General features: G+C 35.5%; 2 protein-coding genes across 2 annotated transcripts in view; one reads left to right on the top strand and one right to left on the bottom strand.

Moving 5' to 3' along the window:
• The window catches only part of LOC126773516 (ras-specific guanine nucleotide-releasing factor 1-like), a 46181-nt gene extending 27949 nt beyond the window's left edge, over window positions 1–18232 (bottom strand). The window contains exons 1-5 of the mRNA XM_050494465.1: window positions 18198–18232; window positions 17487–17583; window positions 15988–16056; window positions 13907–14020; window positions 12225–12331 (exon numbers count right to left, since the gene is read on the bottom strand). Of these exons, the coding sequence (XP_050350422.1) occupies window positions 12225–12331; window positions 13907–14020; window positions 15988–16056; window positions 17487–17576 (380 nt within the window). The 5' untranslated portion in view covers window positions 17577–17583; window positions 18198–18232. The remainder of the gene's footprint in view (window positions 1–12224; window positions 12332–13906; window positions 14021–15987; window positions 16057–17486; window positions 17584–18197) is intronic.
• Window positions 18233–21444: 3212 nt separating this feature from the next.
• LOC126773242 (BTB/POZ domain-containing protein 2-like) lies at window positions 21445–27697 on the top strand. Its single transcript, XM_050494040.1, has 4 exons — window positions 21445–22392; window positions 23630–24083; window positions 25334–25480; window positions 27215–27697. Exons 1-4 carry the CDS (start codon window positions 21638–21640, stop codon window positions 27371–27373), a joined length of 1515 nt encoding a protein of 504 aa, XP_050349997.1. The 5' UTR covers window positions 21445–21637; the 3' UTR covers window positions 27374–27697.
• The last annotated feature ends 103 nt before the right edge of the window (window positions 27698–27800 follow it).

The raw sequence follows: 27800 nt of genomic DNA on the forward strand, positions 1-27800 counted from the left end.
AATAATCCTAACCACGGCCAAAAGATATTATTTTTTAGATGACGACGTTCAATACTAAAAAGCTTTAGTCGGATTTTACGATGATCAATTTGTGATGAGATGATCTTCGTGTTACTCAGATGAAATCTTGTAAAAGCGACCTATAGCGATCGAATAATTTCAATCAGGATGAGTAGACATAAATAAATTTTAGATTTAATAAAATTATTCAGTCAATTACTCTACTACTGAACTTCAATAATACATTGTTTTGTCCGGCTTGGAAGGATAAGTGAGCCAGTGTACTCACACAAGAGATAATTCGTTTTAGATGGTGACACATTATTGACGGTGTGAGAAATAGTTTACACATACGCTACTATGTGTGGTCTAAAGTCACCACCAGTTACAACCAACAACTAAGAGGCCGAACGAAAAAAAAAAACTGACTATATATTTCTCATTCATAAAAATACTACATATTAATTTTACTTAGTTATATAAACACTGTGTTTATTTATAAGGCTATGTTTTATTCTCAATAAATTATTATTATTATGATTATAGTAGTTTAGTGTCGTATAATCGTGAGTAGTAGCACTTAGCTGCTTATGTATACATAAAATTTTTTATAGTGTAAGGAATTAATCTTTGTACTACATTTACATAACGAATTCATATTCATTTTTGCGTATTCATATAAGAAAGCAATCGTTTATTTAAATAATTTAACGTGACCTCGCTATGTTCACCACCCGATTTCATTTTACAAGACATTCCCGTCTTCAAAATGGTTAAATAGAAAGTTAGAATATATCGTCAAATAAAATTAAAACTCCAAGTAATTACATAATTATTAAAGTGAGTTCCAATGCGTGTTGGTGGAATACACATGTGGCAGAATTTCAGTGAAAATAGACACTTTCCTCACGATGATTTCTTTCACCGACAAGCACGAGATGAATTATAACCACAAATTGAGCACATGAAAATTCAATGGTTCTTGCCCGGGTTTGAACCCACGATCATCGGTTACGATTCACGCGTTCTTGCCACTGGGCCATCTCAGCTTCTCATATTTGTTTTGTACATTTATATTTAAAATAATTGTATATACATTCTGGGTGGTAAGGCATTGTGCAAGCCCGTTTGGGTAGGTATCACACACTTATCAGATATTCTACCGCTAAACAGCGGTACTTAGTATTGTTGCGTTCCTGTTTGAAGGATGAGTGAGTCAGTGTAACTACAGGCACAAAGGACATAACATCTTAGTTGCCAAGGTGACGCATTGGCGACGTATGAAATGATTGATATTTCTTAAATTGCCAATGTCTATCAGCAGAGATGACCACTTATCATCAGGTGGCCCATTTGCTCGTCCACCTACCTATAACATAAAAAAATGCCCAAATACAAAACACCAACGCATACTAATATTACAAAGTGAGTTCACTTGTTTTACGAAAGTTATTAGTCAGCAACAATGTACTTATTTTATGAATTTGGGCACGACTTTTTATATGTAACGTTTCAAGGAAACAGTTCTGACGCAAATTTCATTTCACTCATGTCACTTCTGTTAAAAGAGCACGCGATATAAAATTTTACATTTAATATTCACCCTACTACATAGCTAATTTTTTTATAAGGCCGTTGTGGAAATTGGCGCTCTCACAGTATGAAATATGAATATGAGATTCTTCTTATACTATACATTATATTAAATGAATAAACATATCGTTGTCTCTTTCTACTTAAAAGGACTACGAATGAAAAGAGTATCATATGCCAACATACCAAATTTAAAGTCACTTATTAATAAACACTGATAAACTGAATTTAGCTTAAAAACATCAATATTTCAAATCATTATATTATAATCCGTAAAATGAGAAAAGTGCAACAGGTCAATTAGCACAACATCTCATCGCAGAGATTCTTTAAATCATTTAAAAATATATATTCTTAAAAAATAAACCTAAGGCTCCCTTAGTATTGTGTTATTAATATTCCGATGAAAGTATGAAAATCTTTTATATTTTCATCGGAATATAAAGAGTACTTTCCATTACTTTTTTCTTTTCATTCTATTTCGTTTTTTATGTCCTTTCGCTTACGATTACCGAGAAAAAAGGAATCAAATGTTACTCAATTTTACACTCACTCACCCTTGAAACCGGAACACGACAATACTTAATATTGCTGTATGGCTGTGGATATAATAATAAGATGTATTTTGATTATTAAATATTTGAAAAAAAAGGCGAGATGGCCTAGTGGTTAGAACGCGTGAATATTAACCGATGATCGTGGGTTCAAATCCGGGCAAGCACCACTGAATTTTTATGTGCTTAATTTGTGATTATAATTCATCTCGTGCTTTACGGTGAAAGAAAACATCGTGAGGAAACCTGCATGTGTCTAATTTCACTGAAATTCTGCCACATGTGTATTCCACCAACCCGCACTAGAGCAGCGTAGTGGAATAAGCTCCAAACCTTCTCCTCAAAAAAGGGAGAGGAGGCGTTTAGCCCAGCAGTGGGACATTCACAGGCTGTTACGGATGTTACGAAAAAAAAAAGTTAAGCTGTTAATAGCCATGTTACATAATGTACACAGAGATTACACTAAAGCTTTAATTGTAGCCTGTTCGAAGTCGAGGCGGATCGTTAGTGGTAAATTAAACTGTATAACAATAGATCGTGTATCCAATTAAAATGATTTTTGATCCCGTTGTTATGAACCGATATTGCATAACCTTCAGGACTAAAAATGAATTTTCTCGATTAAGCTTTTGTAAAAGTAGCAGCATGTAAATGACTCACTAGTGAGCTTAGGTCATTGGAACTGGTAGTAGGGCTTTGTGCAAGCTCGTCTGGGTAGGTACCACCCACTCATCTGATATTTAACCGCAAAACAGCAGTACTTGATATTTGTTTGAAGGGCGAGTGAGCCAGTTTAATTACAGGCGCAAGGGACATAATATCTTAGTTCCCAAGGTTGGTGGCGCATTGGCGATGTAAGCAATGATTAACATTTCTTACACTGTCAATGCCTATGGACGTTGGTGACCATTTACCAACAGGTGGCCCATATGTTCGTCCACCTACTTATAGTATAAAAAAAACCGTTCTCCACCACGCTTCTCCGATGCGGACACACGTGTGGTAGAATTTTAGTGAAATTAGATACATGTAGGTATATAGTCACCACCGCCTAAAGAAATTGACGATATAAGAAGTATTAATGATTCTTTACACCAATGCGACACCAACTTTGGGAACAGTGGCTCACTCACCCTTCAAACCAGAACGCAGCAATACTTAGTATTGCTGTTTAGCTCCATAAGATCTGATGAGTGGGCGGTACGTAGAAGAAAGCTTTATTAATCCAATCTAAAGAGTGATTTCGCCCTGGTTCTTTCAAAAGCTCACAAGTCAGGCAATGGTACTAAGCAAGACAAACACAAATAACAAGCATATTATATTTTTGTTATTACAACTGAGAGTCAGGAAAGTGGGCCACCTGATGGAACGAGGTCAGCGTTCCTTATCTGTACCGGTACGATTCACAGGAAAAGTTGTTATGTTTCCTGGAACTATATTAAATTCAAACTCCAATCATTGCAGGTTACGTTATAAGATTTATTATATTTTATTGGGAAAGCAAATCATAATATAGAATTCAAGAACGCAATTCCTCAAGAAAATATATAAACAACAACAGCAATATGTAAACTTAAAATTATATGAATATTTTATAACAGACCTGAAGAAATAAATAAATAAATATTATTATCATTTCGTTATTATTACCATATTCAGTGATAAATCTGATATTAATTTGCTTACAATTTAAGCTCTCAGACCTGGAGATATTGACAGAAAATTCCAAATCATGAAATTGTTTTGAATTATTAAATAAATCTATCTTTTCGTAACTCTATTGTGCTATTAAAATCATCGAAACGACCTGATAAAAAGATTTTCGTGAACAGCAGCTACTCCAGTTTGATAAATAAAAAAATTCTGAAAAGTAAATTTCTCTAAAATACGAGAATATCTATGCGAGCAATCGATTCAAATGACAATATACAAAACGTAGTTAATATACAAATCGAATAATCGCACGGCGTTTACCCACCGATAATCAGCTCGATGAACGTTATTTCCTTCTCATTAATTAAGTTATTTTGAACAGGGAATAGTCGTACTTGTAAGAAATGACTTGGAATATTCGGACACTATCACCTGAACGCAAATAAAAACTTATTCAAAAATAAACAACATTTTTAATAAAAATTTAAATAAATCTTATAATTCAAACATTATTAGGAATAATGTGTTTTATTATTATTTACCGAGCTTACTTTTCAAAACGAACTTTACAAAAATGAAGAATTAAACGAGAAATTAAATGTACGACTTACGAGAGCGTAGCTGATAGAAAAGCAAACGGAAATCGGAATTTTTATTTAAAGAAAATCTGACATGCACAAAACAGCTCACAGAAAACTAATGTAATATCTATCTATCTATTTATCTATCTAGGAATTTTTTTTAATGTCAGAGCGAAGTCAAGGTTTAAATCCATAACTGAATCTGTAATTCATAATAAATTAAATTGAATCGATGATAAAAAAAATAAGCTAATAAATATTTTAGAGATATATCGAAATCTGTTTGGTATTAGTGAACAGGGAGAAGATACCAGATCCTTTGTCTATTTCCGCCAATCTTAAACATAGAATTCAATCATTTATTTAAGCCTTAATAGACAACCAGTTGCATTGCATTTTTAGGGAGCCCTAGAATAATATACCCCTTGGATCGAAGCATCTAATCCTACGGTTATAAAAAAGTGAGGGCGGGTTAAGCTCATACTCTTATAATCTTAATACTACATGAGAAAGAATACAGACAAAGAGGCAACTATGTTCTAAGTTTTGTAGTAATTTTTTGTCTTTTTTTCGTAGAAATATATCATTCGAATCAATACAAAATATATTCTAATCAAGAAGCTCTTGGGAGAAATTTTGAAACGCGGGTTTGCAAATTAAATTTAATGTTACCATCCGTTCGGGATCTAGCTTCCACCTTAATTTGGAATGTAACATAATAATTTAGAAGATTGGTTCGTTAAAAACATTTATGTTTGGAATTTTAGGTTGGTTACCCATTGCAACATTCGAATAGGAAAGACAAATTAACAAAATTGATTTATAAGATAACTAAACATAAACATAATGTTAGTAATAGATTAAATTAGTAAAAAATGTCTTTGAATAATAATAATAATAATATCCTGGAACATTATTCACACACGGCCATCTGATCCCAAACTAAGCAGAGCTTGTACTGTGGAAACCAGACAACTCATATACTACATATACTACTTTTCTTTTGTAAATACATACTTATATTCATAATTACACCCAGACTTAGGACAAACAGACATGTTCATGCACACAAATGTCTGTCCGGTGGGAATCTTAGCCACATTAGTGCATAATATTTGACAATATGTATGAGTAGGGTCTATGCCGGACACCTCTTTCAAAATTATATAAATAATAAATATATATATGTCTTACATAGTTCAAACCCGGGCAAGCACCTCTGAATTTTCATGCGCTAAATTTCTGTTTATAATTCATCTCGTGCTTTTCGGTGAAGGGAAACATCGTGAGGAAACCTATCAATCAATCAACAGCCAATCGTTGTCCACTGCTGAACATAGGCCTCTCCCAAGGTGCGCCAAAGCTCCCTGTCCTCCGCCTTCCGCATCCAGTTGGTGCCCGCCACCTTCTTAAGATCGTCGGTCCAGCTGGCTGGAGGGCGCCCTACGCTGCGCTTGCCGATTCGCGGTCTCCACTCTAGGACTCGTCTGCTCCAACGGCCATCGGTCCTACGACATACGTGACCAGCCCACTGCCACTTCAGCCTGCTAATTTTGCAAGCTATGTCGGTGACTCCGGTTCTTTTCCGGATAATCTCATTTCTGATCTTATCCTTCAAAGATACTCCGAGCATAGCTCGCTCCATAGCACGCTGAGCGACTTTGAATTTGTGGACTAGTCCCGCAGTTAGTGTCCACGTTTCGGCACCGTATGTCATGGCAGGTAAGACGCATTGGTTGAAGACTTTCGTCTTCAAACATTGCGGTATAGACGACTTGAGGACTTGACGAAGGTTGCCAAATGCTGCCCATCCCAAGCGAATTCTTCGATCGGCTTCCTTCTCGAAGTTGTTCCTACCGACTTGTATTATCTGTCCTAGGTAGGTATATTCACTAACAACTTCGAGAGGTTTCCCCTCGACGTATATCGGTCCCGGCACGACATGCCTATTGAACATGACCTTGGTCTTGTCCAAGTTCATACCGAGACCGACACACCGGGAAGACTCGCCTAGGCTACGCAGCATTTCGGTGAGTTGTTCCAGCGACTCTGCTATGATGACGATATCGTCGGCAAATCGAAGGTGTGAGATGTACTCGCCGTTTACATTGACTCCATACCTAGTCCAATCCAGCGTTTTGAAAACGTCTTCCAACGCGTTGGTGAACAGTTTCGGGGATATTACATCCCCCTGTCTCACCCCTCTGCGCAGTTGGATCGCCTTCGTCTTACAGTCCTGGATGTGGACAGTCATTGTAGCGGCGTTGTACAGACATCTCAGTACCTCGATATATCTCCAATCGATATGACATCTCTGCAATGAGTCGAACACTGCCCAGGTTTCAATGGAGTCGAAGGCTTTCTCGTAGTCCACAAATGCCATACACAGCGGCTGATTGTACTCTTCGGTCTTCTGCACAATCTGCCGAACAGTATGGATGTGGTCCACGGTGCTGTAGCCTGATCGAAAGCCGGCTTGCTCTGGGGGCTGGAACTCGTCAAGTCGTCTGGCGAGACGGTTCGTGACGACTCTTGAGAACAGCTTATACACGTGACTCAGGAGGGAGATTGGTCTGTAGTTTTTCAAGAGGGTTTTATCACCTTTCTTGAAAAACAGTACCACCTCACTCCCGCTCCACGTTTCCGGGGTCTTGCCATGTTGGATGACGGAATTAAAGAGGCTTGCTAGCTCTTTCAGGACCGGAGTCCCGCCTGTCTTAAGCAACTCTGTTGTGATTCCGTCATCTCCCGGAGCTTTGTTGTTTTTAAGCTGTTATAGAGCCGCCCTAATCTCGCCTTGGTCAACGACGGGGAGCTCCTCGGAGTAATGGCGCATAAGAGGGGCGCGCTGGTCATCAATACTGATTCCCACGGGTTTATCCGATCTTGAAGAGAACAACTGCCCATAAAACCTCTCTACTTCTCCGATAATCTCAGGCCTAGAGGTAACGACCCCACCATTTTCAGTTTTAAGTTTTGTCAGACGCGGCCTCCCAAACTTGCGAGCGAACACTTTCGATCCCCGATTTTGCTCAATCGCAGCCTTGATGGCACGGGTATTGGAGCGTCGGAGATCGCGTCGCGTCAGCGTTTTTATTGTTCGGTTTAAGGCCTTATCTGACAAAAACGATGGTAGTTCTCGTCGTTTTCTTATGAGCTCGAGTGTCTCAGCAGAGAGTTTTGGTGCGTTGTCTCTTCTCTGTGGCGGAAAACACTTGCGGGATGTGTTTTGCAGTATTTTGACCAGCGTGTCGGTTCTCTCATCAATGCTGCTTATGGTTTCCAACGCGGTGAATTGATTTTGAAGTTCCATTTGGAACTTTTCGGAGCCTTGAGCAGCTTGGAGCATGGTAGGTCGGAGAGTAGACCTCATCATTCTCGATCTTTCGGCTTTTAAGTTGATATTTAGAGTGCCTCGAACCAAGCGGTGATCACTTCCGGTATTAAACCTGTTGATCACTGAAACATCTCTAAATATGTGCCTTTTATTCGAAATGATAAAGTCTATCTCGTTCCTTGTCACGTTATCGGGGCTTCGCCAGGTCCACCTCCTCTGAGGCTTCTTTTGAAAGAAAGAATTCATCAAAAAAAGCCCCTGCGCTTCGAGAAAGTTTACCAGCATTTGCCCCCTGTGATTTCTGCAGCCCAAGCCGTAAGGTCCGACTTTCGATTCACCGCTATCTTGTACTCCCACTTTAGCATTAAAGTCTCCCATAACAACATTGTAGTGGGCCCTCGAGGTGTCGTTGAGGGCCTTTGCGATGTCCTCGTACATCGCTTCGACCACATCATCAGAGTATGTCGAAGTTGGCGCATATACCTGTACAACCTTCAGGGAGTACCTGTCGGAAAGTTTTAGGACAAGGTACGCTACCCGGTTCGACACACTACTGATTTCCACAATGCTGCTAATGAGATCCTTTTTGACTAGAAAACCGACACCACCCTGGGAGAGGTTATCACCTTCGCGGAAGTAGAGTAAGTTACCGGACTCTAGAGTTATCGTGTCCTCCCCCTGTCTTCGGACTTCAGATAACCCCAGTATATGCCAGTTTATATGACTTAACTCTACTTCTAATTCGGCGAGGTGATGGTCCAGCCTCATCGAGCGTCCATTATACGTTGCCATTTTCAGTCGCTTTATACGGTAGCCTGATGTGAACCGGTGATTCTTAGCACCCCCTGCCCTGCCGATACCGCGACCGCTACCTTGGTCGGGCCTAGCGGGCTTGCCGGTAACTGAGGGCCTTTTTTTGGGCGCATCTGCCATTTAGGGAGGGGTTTGCCCATACTCGCCGCGCTGGGCAGGCGTGTTGGCGAGCGCAGTAGGGGGTAAGATGTTTATGGGAGGGGGACGCTGCTGCCCATCCCCCCTTTTCCCCGTCCCTCAGTCGCCTCTTACGACACCCACGGGATGAGATTGGGGGAGTACTATTCTAAGCCGGTACTCCACGGCACCAGGTGAGGAAACCTGCATGTGTCTAATTTCATTGAAACTATGCCACATGTGTATTCCACCAACCCGCATTGGAGCAGCGTGGTGGAATAAGCTTCAAACCTTCTCCTCAAAAAGGGAGAGGAGACCTTAGCCCAGCAGTGGGACATTTACAGGCTGTTACTTACTTTTTAAGACATAGTTATAATAATATAACTAATGCTTTATATATAAATAATACTATTATTTATAATACATAAATGAGATATGCTACCAATTTATAAATGGTCACAATGTGCAACACTACTAGTTTTTAAAGACTAGACAACGATTTAGAGGATATTATGGTACACAATTGAGTGGATATGTACAGTTAATCTCTCAATTTCCTTACACATAAAGACAAGGACGGGAGGAAGGAATTCAACACGATCGAATATAAATCACAATACACGCTGCTACGTTCCCTCAAAGCTAGATTACTATCGACAACCTATTTTATAAAATATAAGATAAATTTTCAAATTAAAATGAATTAAAGTACATGTACAGAATTTTTCAAAAATAAATAAAAGCTTTAAACAAAATATCAGTTCAATTTCAATTGGCTGATTGTTTTTTTTATATAATGTTCATGAATATCGATTCTTGCCCGTTGAGCTGATTTAACAATGCGAAATGAAATATCAATATCTGTTAAAATAATTGTATTATGAAATCGTTATTTCGTATCCTATATGGAATTGGGTCAAGGATATGACCCTATTAAGCCCTTGGGGAGAAGGCTGATATAAGGCTGCGCTTGATACGTAGCTGGGCTGCCCTATATTAGTAAATGAATTGTAATTATTGCACCTTGAATTTTTCACTAACATATTTAATTAATTTATTTTATTAACTTTACAAAAACTAATAATATTTTTTTATATATTTCTTTTCTCCGAATATATTTAATTAGAATACACATTTACAATGTCCCTGTAGGTCTATTGAGTAAAATTCCTGATCCGCCCCCGTAAACGTGATATACTCGTAAAATACTATCTAACGCTCTGGGTGGTGGGTGACCATCACGCATAGACATTGCCGCTTTAAGAAATATTAACCATTCCTTACATCATCAATTCCAATCTTGGGAACTAAAATGTAATGTCTGTGCCTGTAGTTACACCGGCTCACTCACCATTATAATAATAATAATAATATCCTGGGATATTTTTCACACACGGCCATCTGATCCCAAATTAAGCTTGTACAAAGCTTGTGCTATGGAAACCAGACAACTGATATACTACATATACTACTTTTTTTGGAAATAAATACTTATATAGATAATTACACCCAGACTCAAGACAAACAGACATGTTCATGCACACAAATGTCTGTCCTGGGTGGGAATCGAACCCACAACCTTCGGCGTGAAAGGCAAGTGTCTACCAACCACGCCAACCGGCTCGTCAATCCAACAATACTATGCATTACTGTTCGGCGGTTGAATATGTGATGAGTCGGTGGTACCGGGTAGGTAGACGAGCTTGCAAAAAGCCCTAGTAAGTAACAGCCTGTGAATGTCCCAGTACTGGGCTAAGGCCCCTCCTCCCTTTTTGAGGAGAAGGTATTGAGCTTACTCCATCACGCTGCTCCAATGCGGTTTGGTGGAATACATATGTGGCAGAATTTCAGTGGAATTAAACACATGCAGGTTTTCTCGCGATGTTTTCTTTCACCGTAAAGCACGAGATGAATTATAATCACAAATTAAGCACATGAAAACTCAGTGGTTTGGAAAAAACCCTAACTCCACCAATATATGATATAACCTCATAAAAAAGGTGTACGCGTTTTTTTATAAAGAATGATGAATCGGTAACTTAGTGGTTGTCCGTCATACTCGCATCACTACGCGTCGGACAGTGAGCATGGTCATCATAACTTCTATGCCAGACGACAAATAATTTATATAAAAGGTAAATTATAAATTTTCATTTTAAACAAAATCAAGTTACGGGTTACTCTCCCTTTCTGTCATCATTGTTTTGACATTTGAAAGACGAAGACACGGCATTGTTTTACTCATCATCCCTCAAACGAAATTTATAGGTAAAGCAGTATATTTTTAGCTTTAATCGATTTTTATGAGCCGGTGATTAAAAATAGTACACCTGTTTTAGTGTTCGACCTTGAAATATATCATCCTTTTTAAACCAGCAAATTTATTTACTTATTATATATAAATATATACTTATTGTACCGTTAAACAGCTCTACTTAGTAATGCGTTTCGGTGGGGGGGGGGCTGAGTGTATTAATGATTGGTTGATATTTTTTACAGAGCATCACTCCAATGAAACGATTTCAAAATATTTTATATATTGATAAAAAAAATAAATTCCAAAGTAATCAGGAGAATTTATGTGTAAGCGTGTGAGCGCATGTACCGATCTCACGCACACATTAACGCACATACAATAACAAATCTTAAGCTGACGTCGTCTGACGCTTAAAATCTTCTGCTGACGTCTGACGCTCGAGCTCACGGTTAGCCTCTACCGTGTACTGAGCGCTAAGATGTTTACACATCAAAATCACGAAATATGTATTATGGTTTTTAAATATTAATTCATGTTTATATTTCAAATTCTGTTTGATGAAAAGGAAGTTTAAATATTTCTGATGAAATTTTTAAGTATGCGAAACAGTGTGACAAAATTTGTGTCCGTGAATTATTAACAGGGCACCGTTCGTCAGCACTTCGAGTATACCTTTAAATATATAATACATTAGTGTTCGCTTTTTGTTGTTGTAAAAAAGTATCCTCAGAGCTCAAGCTTGCTTCATGTCAAATTTCTTCAAAATCGGTTCAGTGTTACAGACAAACAAAGCTACTTCCGCATTTGTTATATTCGTATATATAGTTAAGTATCGTAAAAGCCCATAAAAAACCTGCATAGGCCTATTTCCTGTTAAAGAGACGGTATGGACGTTATTTCACCACGCGGATTGTGTTTGTATTAATATACATCTAGTAGAAATTCATCCGACACCTGAAAGATATATCTCGCGATATGTCCCTTCACCAAGGAGCATGAACAGTTTTATGGACAAAAGATAGTAGCGTAGCGTAGCTAGGCGGTTAAAAGCCCCAGTGCAGCGTTGCGTCGATTCTAAAGATATTTTTTTGTCTCCTTGTAATATAAAATATAATAATAATGAACTTGTAATCAGAATAATAATTGGTACGCAAAAATATACATATGAAATATGAAATCTATTTCATATGTTGGTACTTAAATAAGAGGGCCCTGGTGCACCGCACCGCCTTGTTTACTTACGTGTTTATCCTAAGATGAATACCCAAGTTTTTAATGACACACGTTTAATACGTATAGTGTAACTGGTAATCACTCACCTCGCCTCTCGGATGGCATCAACCCAATGAACGCAATCCACTTCAGACGCCGCGCGCAACTCATATTGTCTTTGACTCTCCCGTCGGTATGATATTGTGAAGCAGAACTATGTATGAAAAAATTACGAAAATATTAATAAATTGTAACTTTATGAAAATCAATATATAGTTTATTCAAGTAGGATTTTACAAGTAAGTTTGAATCGTATTTTTTTAAAGATTATATTGAATACTATATATACTATCATCCACCATTGAAATAGCCTGTTCTAATCGAATGTTTTCCTGATGGAAGACAACAGACAACTGATATACTACATATACTAGTTTTCTTTTGTAAATACATACTTATATAGATAATTACACCCAGACTCAGGACAAACAGACATGTCGCGAATCCATAATTAATATCATAGATTATTAAAGTCGAAAAATGATATCGTGTCAATTCAATGCCAAAGTTGCTTATTTATCTTTATTCTTTTTGTGTTTGGAATAGGCTATAGCTATGTCATGTATCTCACGTTACTTTACTTGGCCTAACGTAATCGCGTATTTGCATTAATTATGTGAACACTTCAATCTTTTGAGCATCTATTTAATTAAAATTCATCCATCTGCACAAATATAACAATTTAACGCAAAAACCAATAACCACCGATCTTATTGCTTTTTTTTATTGAAGTGTAGGCGGGCGAGCATATGGCCACCTGATGATAAGTGTTAACCATCGCTTACATCGTCAATGCGCCACCAACCTTGGGAACTACGATGTTATATCCCTCCACTCACCCTTCAAACCGAAACACAACAATACCAAGTACTGATGTTTTGTGGTAGAATATCTGATGAGTGGGTGGTACCTATCCAGACGAGCTTGCACAAAGCCTTACTTAATTTTTTTATTGTACTAGTATAAATGAAAAACCACTGGTTTCGTATATTGCGCAATAAAACTTGTATGTGATTTTTTTTTAATTAATTAATTTAATAATAGTTTTTTGTTTAACCATTGTACTAATTACAAATGGAAGCAAAGTTGATGTTTGTATTATATATACAATTTTTGAAGTGAAAATTTCTTTAGGCGCGTTACGCTGGTTTATCATAGAGGATAGACTCGTGGCTTTGCGTCACCGACATGCTAAACGTTTTCGTTATATTAATAACGTATAAATAATTTAAGTATTATGGAAATCAATGAGGATAATAATAATTGATATTTATGGAAATGCTAACAGTATATACAAATAATATAAGTGTATTTTAACTATTATTTATTAAATTAAGCTGTATTAATATTTTGTACCGAGTTTACGACTTGTATTTTCTTGAATAAAATGGTATATAATAAAAAGCGATTGAATTATTACTTCGAGTATCAATTGATGTGGAAATTTGCCAATATATTTAACAATTTCAAGTTTGCACTTCTATCGGCAGTCCCTATGACTGCCTGTTTTTTTTAAATTACTATTTTATATTCACTAGCATAAAACTAGCAAAATAAATAATACTTACCTACATATATACATCTACGGGTACAAGTAAGAATCGTTCTAATTGTTTACCGGTTGATTGGTGGGTAATATAAATCAGAAATAAGTAATAATAATAATTAATATAAATAATAACAATAATCATTATTATGGTTAGTCAAATAAATTAAATTGTATAGTTACCGAGGCATTCCGTTCCATGGGAGCTTTACTGAGCCGCTCACAGTAGGACCCTTCTAGAAGAAGCACGCCAGTTGGTCGCGTGTTGTTCTCTGACTCGTAGTAGAATAGCAGGTTCTAGACAATATATATATTATAAACTGACTATAAATTAAATTAAGAGAGTGCATAATCCTTATCGCTACTACGAACTCTTTCAGACATCGCGATCGCGAACTAAACTATAAAATATATATATATATATATATATATATATATATATATAAATTATTTATTCTTAAGGTTATCCATATATATAAAACAATACAAACCAAATTATAATTTATTGTACACCAAGGAAACTTAAACTTAGGTCAGAGATAAGAGAGAAAAACAAAAGACAATCAGTATTCGAAACGTAGAGGAAAGGAAAAAGGACAGCCGGAGTGTACATGACATAAACAAATATATATAAATGTATTATAATCAAATAAATAAACAGTATCCTTATATGTAATATATTCGGTAATAACCAGACTACTTATCACCTAACATTGCCGAAAGGTGTTTTCGCTAATGTGAGGCTTATAAACTGAAAAATATCGTCGACTTGTATTATGATATAATAAAATACTAAAGTAAAAATAATATTAAATTGGATTTTTAGTCGAAACCTCGCTGGATTATGATTTTACCAGTCTATATCTCAGTGTGTTCATCTGTTCTCTTACCGTGTTACTCTAAAGCTACTTTCATTTTATTGTAATAAGAAACTAATGTAAATTGATTTAAGACGGAACGCGCTTGTCTAGAAATCATCCGGATTGCATGTCGGTTCGTTTCAAGGTACGGCAAGAGGCGATGCCTTAAGACACGATAGATCTATAGATATATCTCGACCGGGTCAGAACAGCTAGAAAATAATAAATAGATTGTTTAAAAGGATTTAAAGGTACTGGTCGGACTCTCCTTTTGATGTATGCGAATCTCTCGCATAATAGTATCACAAGGTGAAAGCTTGAGTGGTAGTAACTGATTCTGGATGATGGACAGGTATAGAACTCAGTACATATTGAGAGGCGATAAGATTTGCCTTGTCAGATGCAGAGAAAGCAAGGAAACTGTCTGACATCAGATGTGGCGATGTCAATTGTGGAAGCGATAGACGGAAAAACCACCTGATTTTGATAGGAACCAAAGAACCTTGCTACCACTAGGATAAGAATAATTTAATCTCGATGTTATTTTTAAACGATCTTGTAAGATTTGACAGTACAGCAGCAGCTTTAAATTGCATTTTCTTTAATCTAGTGTCCAGAGCGAATCATTCGAAGGTAAATGTGTCTGCTGCCAAGAATAAGTTACAATAAAAAAATGTCGCAACTCGTCTCAATCTGATGACTTGAATCGCCATATTTAAAGTTCGCTGCAAGAGCCTAAAAGAGGGGGGCTCTTTTAGGCTCTTGCAGCGAACTTTAAATGTTATTATGTTAACAAACGTTGTTGGATAGAAATTAACGCAGCAGTGATCACAAGTACGTATCGCGGCAGGAACTGATACAAGGTGGGTCGAGAGAATTGAGAGAATGTCCATCTACGTCAGGAATCCGCATTGCTTCTTGAACCAGCTGCGAAAGATTGAACGATAGTCACAAGCCACATTGAGCCTATTACCCAGCCAGATCAGTAATCTGATAATGAAGCAACCAATTCTGGTTGAATATTAAAATCCCCAAGGAATACCAGTTGAACCGAAGGATAACTTTTGTCTACCTCGACGCGTCGTTACTTCCGCCTGTGGCTACGTGATGTTATAATCCAATATGGCGATTTGACTTGCATAATACGCGAATCAACTTTAAAAATTTGAATTTGACCGATAGAGTTTAGTATCAAATGAAATGTTAAATCAAAGATTAAGCAAAAGTATATTTTATATAAAATAATATAAATTAAACCTTTAAGCTTTGAAAATATTTACTTGTTTTAATTCTTCTTTTGGGCTATAGGTCGTAACTACGTTTAAATATACATAAACATAAAAAACATGCCAGTAATGGAGGATATATCTTTAGATATATTTAAAAATTTTAAAAGTAACTGACCTGGTAGAGGACGAACCATCGCAGCTGCCATTTTGTGTTGTCCGAACTCCTCTTATGTAAGTATCCGGTCTGCATCAAAATAGAATTGCATATGTAAATATATTTGTGTTTTGTTATATTCAGTCACTCAACGTAAGGTTTTTGAAAATGAACCCCTGTTTAAATAATTAAATTTTTATTTAAATAGGAAGCCAAAAATATACAACAAAATTATAAAATTATAATAGGTACTAAATAAAAAATTACAAAAGAGGTTATATTGTATATCCCACTTATATATTCGTTAACTTAGTATGTGTAACATATAAATATTGGTTATTCTAAAAAACAAAGTATAAATCAGATTTAAGTACAATATGAAAACGAAACACATAAAAATCAACTTAATAAAAACTTTTGCATGAATTTGAAAATAGGTAAACATAAAATGAAAAAAAAATATTAATAAGTAAGTATAGCGACATGAAAACCAACGAATAGAAATCGCTTTATGTATAATATAAAAAAGTAAGCACTTTGAAAGCACTTTTGAAAAAAAAAAAAAAAAAGTCGAGATGGCCCTGTGGTAAGAACGCGTGAATCTTAACCGATGATCGTGGGTTCAAACCCGGGCAAGCACCACTGAATTTTCATGTGCTTAATTTGTGATTATAATTCATCTCGTGCTTTACGGTGAAGGAAAACATCGTGAGGAAACCTGCATGTGTCTAATTTCACTGAAATTCTGCCACATGTGAATTCTACCAACCCGCATTGGAGCAGCGTGGTGGAATAAGCTCCAAACCTTCTCCTCAAAAAGAGGAGAGGAGGCCTTTAGCCCAGCAGTGGGACATTCACAGGCTGTTACGGACGGATTACGGAAGCACTTTGAAGTTTCACAGTAGCGCTTATTCGGATTTGAATCCGCAACCTTTGGTTTACGTATACACTACCAAAACATTGAGAAGAAACCTGAATGTGATATTTCTTACTTTCTACACATTTACGATTCAGTTTAATAATCGTCTGTTTCCGTAGAATACGAGTACTCCCAGATAAAAATCCGCGTTATAGTATTATTAGATACACAAACATACCAATATATTATGTATATAATTAAAAATTCTACCAACGGTTTACTTATCGTGCTTTATTTTCAAATACAAGGTCTCAATATACCAACATTACACACTTGTTTAAATGAAAATACAAACTACCGTCGATTTCGAAAATACCCCCGAATTGAGAAGAACCACGAAGGACACAACACGCTTTCCTTTTGTCAAATTTTGTAATTGTTTAAAATTTTAAATATAATAAAGAAATAGCCAGAAGGCGATGTTATTCCCAAAGCTATCATCTTCGAACTCAATTTTTGTTTAATAATAACCTATCTTTCTATCACCATTGATTTGAAATTCGTAATAAGAAAACATATGATCGTTTAACTAATAATAATACCCCCTAAATAACAGTTTTATGCATAATCGATTATGTTTACTTGTTCGTAAGTTTGTTACCTGTGAGTGGTCATACTGCGCACGTTCAGAAAGCGCTATCAGTTGACCGTCGTTCACTCGAATCGATCGCTGAATCTTAGGACTCAACATTGTGTTACTAAAACAAAATTACCTCGTATTAATCATTTAATAATTTAAAAAAAAATAAAAACTTAATAGTAACAAAAAATTATAATATTAATATTTTAATTAAATAATAATTTTATTAGTAATCAATAATAAAATACATATTTATTTATGCTAATAATAACTATTTAATATGAATGTGTATTTGAACTAGTAAATATATAGAAGAGTTAGGAAATAAACATAGTGACATTTGAGATACTTGATTTTATTAAAATATTTTTTTTAATATAATAATGGTTATGGTAATAATAATGGTGTATATTTATCTATTTATCTGCTGTTGAACTGTCATACACAAGTAATAAAAAACATTGGATATTATATTCGAAGTAAATTTAAGTAATTATTACATGCACCAATGAAGTATATAAATACCAACAGTTCGCTTAAAACAATATTATTTAGTACTATGTACTAGTTATATAAACTACCAAAAGTTTACTTATATACTTAGGATTTAAATATTTTTTTCTTATATAGTAAATGTCCCACAGCTGGGCTAAGATCTCTCCTTTTTGAGATGAATGCTTATACAATTTTATAAATTTCCTTATAAATATGATTAAATATTTCTCTACTTACATTTAAATTACAGCAATGCGTTTATCATAATCCACATAACAGAGTATAAATGCGTCATTTTCACTCAAAAGCGTTCATAATCAATTATTTTTTATGAAACGAGAGTATAATATCAATATTATTGCAAAGACAAGTTATAGTTATTGTGAACAATAGATTTTTTTATTAATATAAAGTTAATAGAAATATCAACAACAATATAGATAAAGGACAACGTTAAAATACAATTTTAAAAGACTTCTCACAAGCTTAAGAGCTTAGAAAACGAGCGCCTGTTGAATTTATTAACGCAACTAGTGGCACACTGGTAAAACTTTGATCGGTTAATAATCACAGGTGTTTACGAGTAACGATTGAGCTAAAAGGTGTTTGTAAAGATATTAATACGTTAGTCTGTCATAATACACAGAGCTATATTATATTAAGTATTTGAACAAGGTTGTAGTTGTATGATGTATCCCTGTCGAAGGCGACAGTTCGACTGCTGGGCACCTGTTAGCTGAATCGACCGTTGCGCGCGTGCGTGCCCCCAATGACGTACCGAATATGTTAGAGAGCTAAGGAAAATCAGAATTGTTTGATAAAAACTATTATGTATATTATGATATAAAATAATTAAAAGTAATTATTACTAAATAGTATTAAAGAAATATAAGATTCCTGACTTTTTAGTTATAAATAAAATATAATATTATGAATTGTTGATTCTTCTATAAACTTGTTATTGTATTCAATTTTACTACCGTAAATATTAAAAAAAAAGAAAAAGTTTGTTATGAAACTATTTTTCGGTTTTGTCACATCATATGTATACTTAGTAAAAGGGATCTTAGGATTTATTGCCATTAGCAGTTGAGATAAATGGATTACAAAATGAACCACCCATGTATTTCAATAAAGTGGTCATTATTTATAAATATACTAAGTAAACATTACATTAATTATTTTGTAGCTTCATTATAATATAGATATAACATTGGTTTTCACGGAGGTCGGTGTACATTTTCTAAATAATTACACAATTGCAAAAATAATATTCATTTCTATACTTTCATAGACCTTCGACGTTCAGTGCAGAACAGTTTCATTGGCTATAAAACTGATGCTTGGCGTATCTTTGTTACACGCGCACTTGACTTCTAAGCATATTGCATTATATAAGGTCTCCGGGAAAATGGAAGGAAATAAATGACTATCATATCTTTTGATGATTCTTTTTTTCTTAGTTTTTACTACAAGTAGGTATTGATATTTTATTCATTTCATACTTCGCCATCTTTATTACGATGAATATAGTAATAGTAATAAATACTTATTATATTTATTTTTTTAGAAATCTCACTCATATAAATTATTGCACATATACATTTCGCCTTAAAAATAGCATTTATATATAAATTGGAAAAAATACAAAATTTCGTTTTGTGTTCTCAGAAGACAATGTATTAAAAAAATTAAAGTTGTTGTGTTCCGGTTTGCAATGTGAGTGAGCCAGATTAACCAGGCCTCTTTCCTGCTGGGCACTGTTGAGCACATGCCCAGGGCCTTGCCTTCGACATTGGGCTCTATCTATTACCGAAAAAATATATTTGAATGTCACGGTCATAGGGGCCTCATTATCCAAATGTGCCCAGGACGGTTTTCAGGTTAACTACAAGCACATCACCTGTACCTATTAAATAATATAAATTTGTCAAGCAAACATTATATAAAGCTCATATTTTAATGCTTCGTTCTTATCAAATCCGGATCAGATAAGAAGCTTTTTTATGAATAGGCACTGCTGGTAATCTCTTGTGCCTCCAATCTCATTGTAAGACTGGCTGAGTCACTATTAAAACCAAACAAATTATCCATTAATCCAATAGTTACTGGTGGTAGGGCTTTGTGCAAGCTCGTCTGGGTAGGTACCACCCACTCATCAGATATTCTACCGCAAAACAGCAATACTTGATATTGTTGTGTTCCGGTTTGAAGGGTGAGTGAGCCAGTGTAATTACAGGCACAAGGGACATAAAATCTTAGTTCCCAAGGTTGGTGGCGCATTGGATATGTAAGCGATGGTTGACATTTCTTACAATGCCAATGTCTAAGAGCGTTGGTGACCACTTACCATCAGGTGGCCCATATGCTCGTCCGCCTTCCTATTCTATAAAAAAAAAAAGTTTGTCTACTCCCATGCAGTGTTCTCAATAGATGGATTACGTTTATGACTCTCTGAATGTAAGTATTCTCTGTTTATGACTCTCGAGCCACACTACTAGTCGCGCCGTCTACTCACCATATGAGGTCTATGGTAATGACATTTTTTAGAATCATTTTTGCAAGCAGACCAGTAAATTAGTCTCCTGATAGAAAATAGTCACTTTAGCTACGATACATTACACGAAAGTAAAACATATTTCAAAGTCAATGTGCTGTCAACCATAGGGTCTTAGCCGCAGTACCTTTTTGCCTGTTACACTGACTCATTTATCCTGCAAATGGTAGCAATACACCATGTATTGATGTCTTATGCTGGAATTTATTAGTCGATGAGTAAGTGCTATCTAACCAGATGGGTCTACACAGAGACCTGCAACAAGGAAAACTATATAGGTATTATAAGTACAACATGTAAATGTATACGACATTTTAAAAGCAACAACAATTTTCTACATATATAAAACGACCCAATACGTTGCCTATATTCTTCTGACTAGTAATAGCAAATTTGTGTAACATAGGTAATTCTTGAATGGCATAAAATTGGTATGGGTTACGCACTTGTTGAAAATATTAATCGACGATTTAACGATTATTGAGAGGCGAGTGAAGAGTGTATAATGTTCTCAACATTTTGTTATTTCCTTGCATCTTCTGCTTACTTAATTAAGTACAATAATAATACTAAAATAGTTAAAAGATAATCGTAAATCACTATTTGTTCTGCTCAATCACTTAAATTTTTGTTTAGTTAACGATTTATTATAACTATGAAATGTTTTTTAGATAACTCGATTATGAATCGAGAAACGATTTGAAAAAAAAGGTAAAATAAATATATATGTAACAAAAGTACGTTTCCAGTAGCAAATTAAGAGTAATATTTTAATAATTATTTATTCTTATTTTGAGTTCAGATAAATCACTATAATAAAATTGTATATTTATTATTTTTTCTTTTGTGGCGAATAAAATTGTTTAAAAGTGTCAATCAGATCAGCTGTCGCCTGTCTTTTACATTTGTCACTTCAGTTATTGCATTTGTCAAAAATGAGAAAATCTTGACGAAAACTCGACTAAATGAATACATAAACATACTAGAGTAATTACGCTAACAAATCAGTTCCCATTCACCTCACTTCCTCATTTCATGTAGCGAATAATAAGTTTGCGTCTTCGCGTTTAATCTGAATCGACTCCCGATAGTGTGATATGTTTGATACAGAACTGTAGCTATGGCTTCCAAGAATGATATTGTGAATAGACTTGTAAGCGTAAGGCTTGAGGAAGATGCCAATGGTGAAGAAAATCCTCCTCAAAATATGCTACCATCTAATCAACAATCAAGACAGGGTAGTCATAATGACGAAGAAAATGTTCACGCGAACGAGCTGATGCCGTCGTCGTCTGCAATAGAGAACCTTCAGCCCACGAACAACACAGGTTGTCGTCTACATAATTGGCAAGCGACGAAAACAACTGTTAAGGAACGATTGTCTTTCCTTTTTAATAATGAAATACTGTCAGATGTTCATTTCATTGTAGGAAAAGAAGCAAATCAGCAAGTTATACCGGCGCATAAATTTGTTCTTTCCGTCGGTAGTGCAGTGTTTGATGCTATGTTCAATGGAGTACTGGCTACAAAATCCGATGAAGTTGAACTACCCGATGTTGAGCCTGCAGCATTCTTACATTTACTAAAATTCCTCTATTCAGACGAAGTTAGAATTGGACCAGAAAGTGTTATGACGACTTTGTACACAGCAAAGAAGTATGCTGTAGCTGCTTTAGAGGAACATTGTGTTGATTTTCTAAAGAGCAATCTCGGCACTGATAATGCATTCTTGCTCTTGACACAAGCAAGGCTGTTTGATGAGCCTCAGCTAGCAGCACTCTGCTTAGAAATGATTGACAAGAACACTACTGATGCTCTAAATGCTGAAGGGTTTACTGATATAGATCAAGACACTTTGAATGCAGTTTTAGAAAGGTAACAAAAATTGTAAATACAACATTTGATATAAGTAAATATTTCATTTTGTTAAACTCTCATATTGTAAGATTTATTATGAAAAATCTTTATAATTTTTTTATAAATAACTAATAGATGACCCAGTGTATGCACAACAGTAAAGAACAGTTGTGAGGAAATCTCCTATCAACATCTACTAATTTATATTGAAGCAGTATACTGGGTTTTAGGGCGTTGTGAAAGCTTACTTAGTACAGTGAGGGACATCTTAGTTCTCAAGGCTGGGAGCGGATTAGCCAGATAAGGAATGGTTAAATTTGTTGCTGCACAAATGTCTGGGTGATGGCGGTCACTTAACATCAAGTTGCCCATTTTGTCCGCCTATTTATTTTATTTAAAAAAGTATGATAGAAAAAATTCCATACCCCTCAAAAAAAGAGGAGCTCTTTGCCCAATAGCAGGACAATTATAGCCTGTTAACTTATATAATGTACTCAAATATTTGTTAAACGAAGTTCTCTCATATTTTAGCATACAGTTATATATCAAGAGATCATTAAGCCAATTATTTAACATTTTAATACTTATATATCTGAAAACAGTACAAGTTGAAAGAACATTGGGCACAATACATATTGTGTTATAATACTTCCTTATAGCTATTAAAGTACAAAAGTAGGATACATAACTAATATAATATTAATTTATTTATAAATCTTGCTATTGAATAATTGTAAACAATTATTTAAATATATTAAACTAATAATATAACACCTTTAGTGTAGAAGATACATAATTATTTTAATAAATAAATACTTTTGTACAGTTTCAGTACTTGATCATTGACATTTCTAATAAATATTTATTAAAATAAAAAAAAATATGTAGAATTGTTTTATATAGTATATAAAATTCAGTTTTTCACATCCAGAGTCTAAATTTAAAGTGCGTGAAACTGTGGCACAAAGCTTTTTACATAATAATAATATATAAATACCTACTGACAACTCTGAAATGTGCTGCCTCTCCTGGTATAAGTTTTATTTGTGTTGGCTTAGTAGTTTTTCCTCATTTATTTACATAAGTATATTTAAATGACAAATGCAGAGCTGTAAGAACAAACTCGAAAGTTTTATAGTAGAACAACGATGTCACTTCAGATTGATGTTGATATGTGTCATTGGCTATGTGATTTCCTAGAGAATATGATATTTAAAGACTTTTTAACATCAGAATATATTTCTTATATTTACAGGGATACACTGCGCATAAGAGAGGCGAAGATATTCGCCGCGGTCCTACGCTGGTCCGAGGCGGAATGCACCCGACGCCAACTGCCGGTGACGCCTAACAACCAAAGAATGGTTCTCGGCAGAGCGTTCCATGCTATACGTTTTCCATTAATGTCTGTTGAAGAATTCGCAATGGGCCCTGCACAGAGTGGTCTACTTGACGACAGAGAAATAGTCCAGCTCTTCCTTTATTTCACCGTCAATCCAAAGCCCAATGTAGGCTTCCTAGACACACCCAGATGCTGTATGACAGGAAAAGAGCTAACGGTGAATAGGTTCTCCCAGACTGAATCTCGGTGGGGCTACAGTGGCACAACTGATAGGATTAGGTTTACTGTTGATCAGAGAATTTTCGTTGTTGGCTTTGGACTATACGGATCATACTTTGGACCCACCGAATACGAAGTTCATTTACAAGTAAGTCATGCGAACATTATTAAAAGTTTTTATTTCAATGTGTTAATCAATAGTATTCCGTAAAATAATAAAACAAACTAACCATGAAAAGTATATCAAAATGTAAGAAGAATGACTTTTATGAGAGACTAGTTTCGGGGCTTCCGAGTGAAGGGGGGGGGGGGGGGGGGTTTGATATCTTATGTCCTTTTCTGTGCTATTGACAACGTGTATGCTATAATTCATAATGATCAATTGAGAAGTTAAAACGTGAAAGTGTTACAAACAAACAAACTTTCGCATTTATTATTTTGTGATTATTTCATTACATAGTGAATTAAAGCTGTGAAAATGACACTTATTTTAATTATAATTATAATTATAATAATAATAATCTTGGGACATTATTCACACACGGCCATCTGATCCCAAATTAAGCAGAGCTTGTGCTATGGAAACCAGACAACTAATATACTACACATACCACTTTTCTTTTGTAAATACATACTTATATAGATTATTACACCCAGACTCAGGACAAACAGACGTGTTCATGCACATAAATGTCTGTCCTGGGTCGGGGTCGAACCCACAACCTTCGGCGTGAAAGGCAAGTATCTACCAACCACGCCAACCGGCTCGTCGTCAATGATGTGTTCAACATATGTTGTTCCCATATCAATACAAACACTGTGCGAGTGAGATAGCATGTCTGCAGACGCCATTTATAACATCTACATTCGCGAGCAACTTACTACTTAGAAGTTCGACTTCTGAGTTGAGCAGTTGCTGGCGAGCTTTTAAATCGACTATATTTGACTACAGTAACAGCCTGTTAATGTCCCACTGCTGGGCTAAGGCCTCCTCTCCCTTTTGAGGAGAAGGTTTGGAGCTTATTCCACCACGCTGCTCCAATGCGGATTGATAGAATACACATGTAGCAGAATTTCAATGAAATTAGACACATGCAAGTTTCCTCACGATGTTTTCCTTCACCGCCAAGCACGAGATGAATTATACAAATTAAGCACATGAAAATTCAGTGGTGCTTGCCCGGGTTTGAACCCACGATCATCGGTTAAGATTCACGCGTTCTAACCACTGGGCCATCTCGACTAACTAATAGTTATCTGTGTAGATAAATATATAAACGAACCGTTGTCTCGAACATTATTCCGACATGACTATATTTTTAACGAGACAACAACCAATCGCTTATGACTTGTATCATTAAACTAATATATTTAAATAATATTACTTTTAATTTCCAGATAATTCACTTAGCCACGAAGAAAGTTTGCGGCTCGAACACGACCACATTCTGCTGTGACGGGACCGACGACACCTTCCGCGCCATGTTCAAGGAGCCAGTGGAAATATTGCCAAACACGTCTTACATCGCCAGTGCTAAACTGAAGGTGAACTATACTATTCCATACTAATGTTATAAATGCGACAGTAACTCTGTCGGCTTCATCACTGAACCGATTTTGTTAATAATAATAATAATCATTTATTCGCATGAAACATAGTTTTACAGATGTTATGTACTTACTTTATAAGTATCTAATACATTTCGCCCACGATAGGCACGCAAATATATTTGTTAACAAGTAATTAATATTAAATAAAGATCACACCAATTGTACATTAAAATAATTATATTAATATATTTAACAAATTATAGGTATATAAAATAAAAATTGGCTTTAAATTAATAGTAATTAATTAAATTCAATGATTCAATCAATTTACTTAAGTTTATACATTTATGTCCATAGTTACATAATAAATAATAAAATATACATTTGTTGAAATTTTTCATAAAGCAAGCTTGAACCCCAAGGGAAGACATAGACTAAATCTCTTTCTCCTAACGCGTGCAAAGCCGCGGGCGAAAACTATTTACAAATAATCAAAGTCACATCTCTCATCGCGTAACACAGGAAAAACAAATGCCACACTTTAATATTTGTGAATGATATGCTTTTTATTTATTGTAAAATTTAACGGCAAAATTATTCTTTATATTCCACGAAATAAGAATATATTTGTTCTGTTTTTTATAAAATAGGAAGGCGGACGAGCATATGGGTCACCTGATGGTAAGTGGTCACCAACGCCCATAGACATTGGCACTGTAAGAAATGTTAAGAAATGTTGGGAACTAAGATGTTATGTCCCTTGTGCCTGTAATTACATTGTCTCACTCACCCTTCAAACTGGAACACAACGATACCAAGTACTGCTGTTTTGCGGTAGAATATCTGATGAGTGGGTGGTACCTACCCAGACGAGCTTGCACAAAGCTCTACCACCAGTAAAAAGTGTTCCTACGAATACGGCCTATTGATTGACAAAAATGAAACATAGCTTCGGAAAGAAATACACCATTTGAGAAATATCGACTTTGCCTTCCGGTTGCCTTTGTTGGTTGAGTTCTATTATTATGGAACTGCTTAAATGCTAGAACCTCGATTGGTTAAGTGGGTTCGCTTAACGACCATTCCTCTAGATTATTTAGTCAACAATTCTTCTTCGGTTTACGGATAGAAATGCGGTTCTTAATCCTTATTCAAATGTACTTAACTGAAATCAAAGTCGTAATTATATTTCAAAATTGGATCAATAGCATGATGATTTTATTTAACGGGCTGGTTGGCTTCGTAGATACTTGCCTTTCACGCCGAAGGTTGTGGGTTCGATTCCTACCCAGGACAGATATTTGTGTGCATGAACATGTTTGTCCTTGAGTCTGGATGTAATTATCTATATAAGTATGTGTTTACAAAAGAAAAGTAGTATATGTAGTATATCAGTTGTCTGGTTTCCATCGTACGAGCTCTGCTTAGTTTGGTACCAGATGGCCGTGTGTGAATAATAATAAAAAAAAACCTGGAGGCGATCGTTTCAAGTTTTAAAAAACCTTTTTTATTAAAATAGCTGCTATAGGCAACCAATTATTAACATCCCCAATGCGCCACCAACCGTACTTTCTAGAGTAAGATGTTATATGCCTGTAGTCACACTGGCTCACCATACAAACGGGAACACAACAATACTAAGCATCGTATACCCAGATGGGCTTGCACATTTATAATATTCTAGCTTCGCTTGGTTTGTAAAACTTTCATATTAAATTTTTTTTTCAGGGTACAGATTCGTACTACGGCACAAGAGGCCTGAGGCGCGTGACAGTCGATTGCAACAACGGCGAAAAGGTCGTATTCCAGTTCTCATACGCAGCGGGGAACAACAACGGGACCTCCGTCGAGGATGGTCAAATTCCCGCCATCATATTTTATATTTAGAACGTTAATGTATTTCCTAGTAAAAATATTTTTTGAATATGGCAACACATTTCATGATAAACTATTCTAGGCGGTTACATGATCTGGTTATAATCGGTACGCTTACTAAACGATGATGTTATTAACTATGTAAATATTCTGACGTTATATACGAAAAGGTCCGATGAACGAATTGTGATAAATTATTTATGAATTTCAAAATTCGTGTTACATATTGAAAATTAATAATCTTCCATTTTCGAAATTACACGTGATATCAACGAATCGGCATCCAAATTGCATATTTAAAAAAAAAAAACAAACATCAAGGACAAGGTACATCCGGCGGATCAGGCTGACGATATTTCTTGACTAAAATATAATATGAATAAACTGTGACGTCATACAGCGAGTCGCAGACGAATGATCGGATCATTATAAGTTTTTT

This window comes from Nymphalis io, chromosome 14 (assembly GCF_905147045.1).
Source record: "Nymphalis io chromosome 14, ilAglIoxx1.1, whole genome shotgun sequence".
Lineage (NCBI taxonomy): Eukaryota > Metazoa > Arthropoda > Insecta > Lepidoptera > Nymphalidae > Nymphalis > Nymphalis io.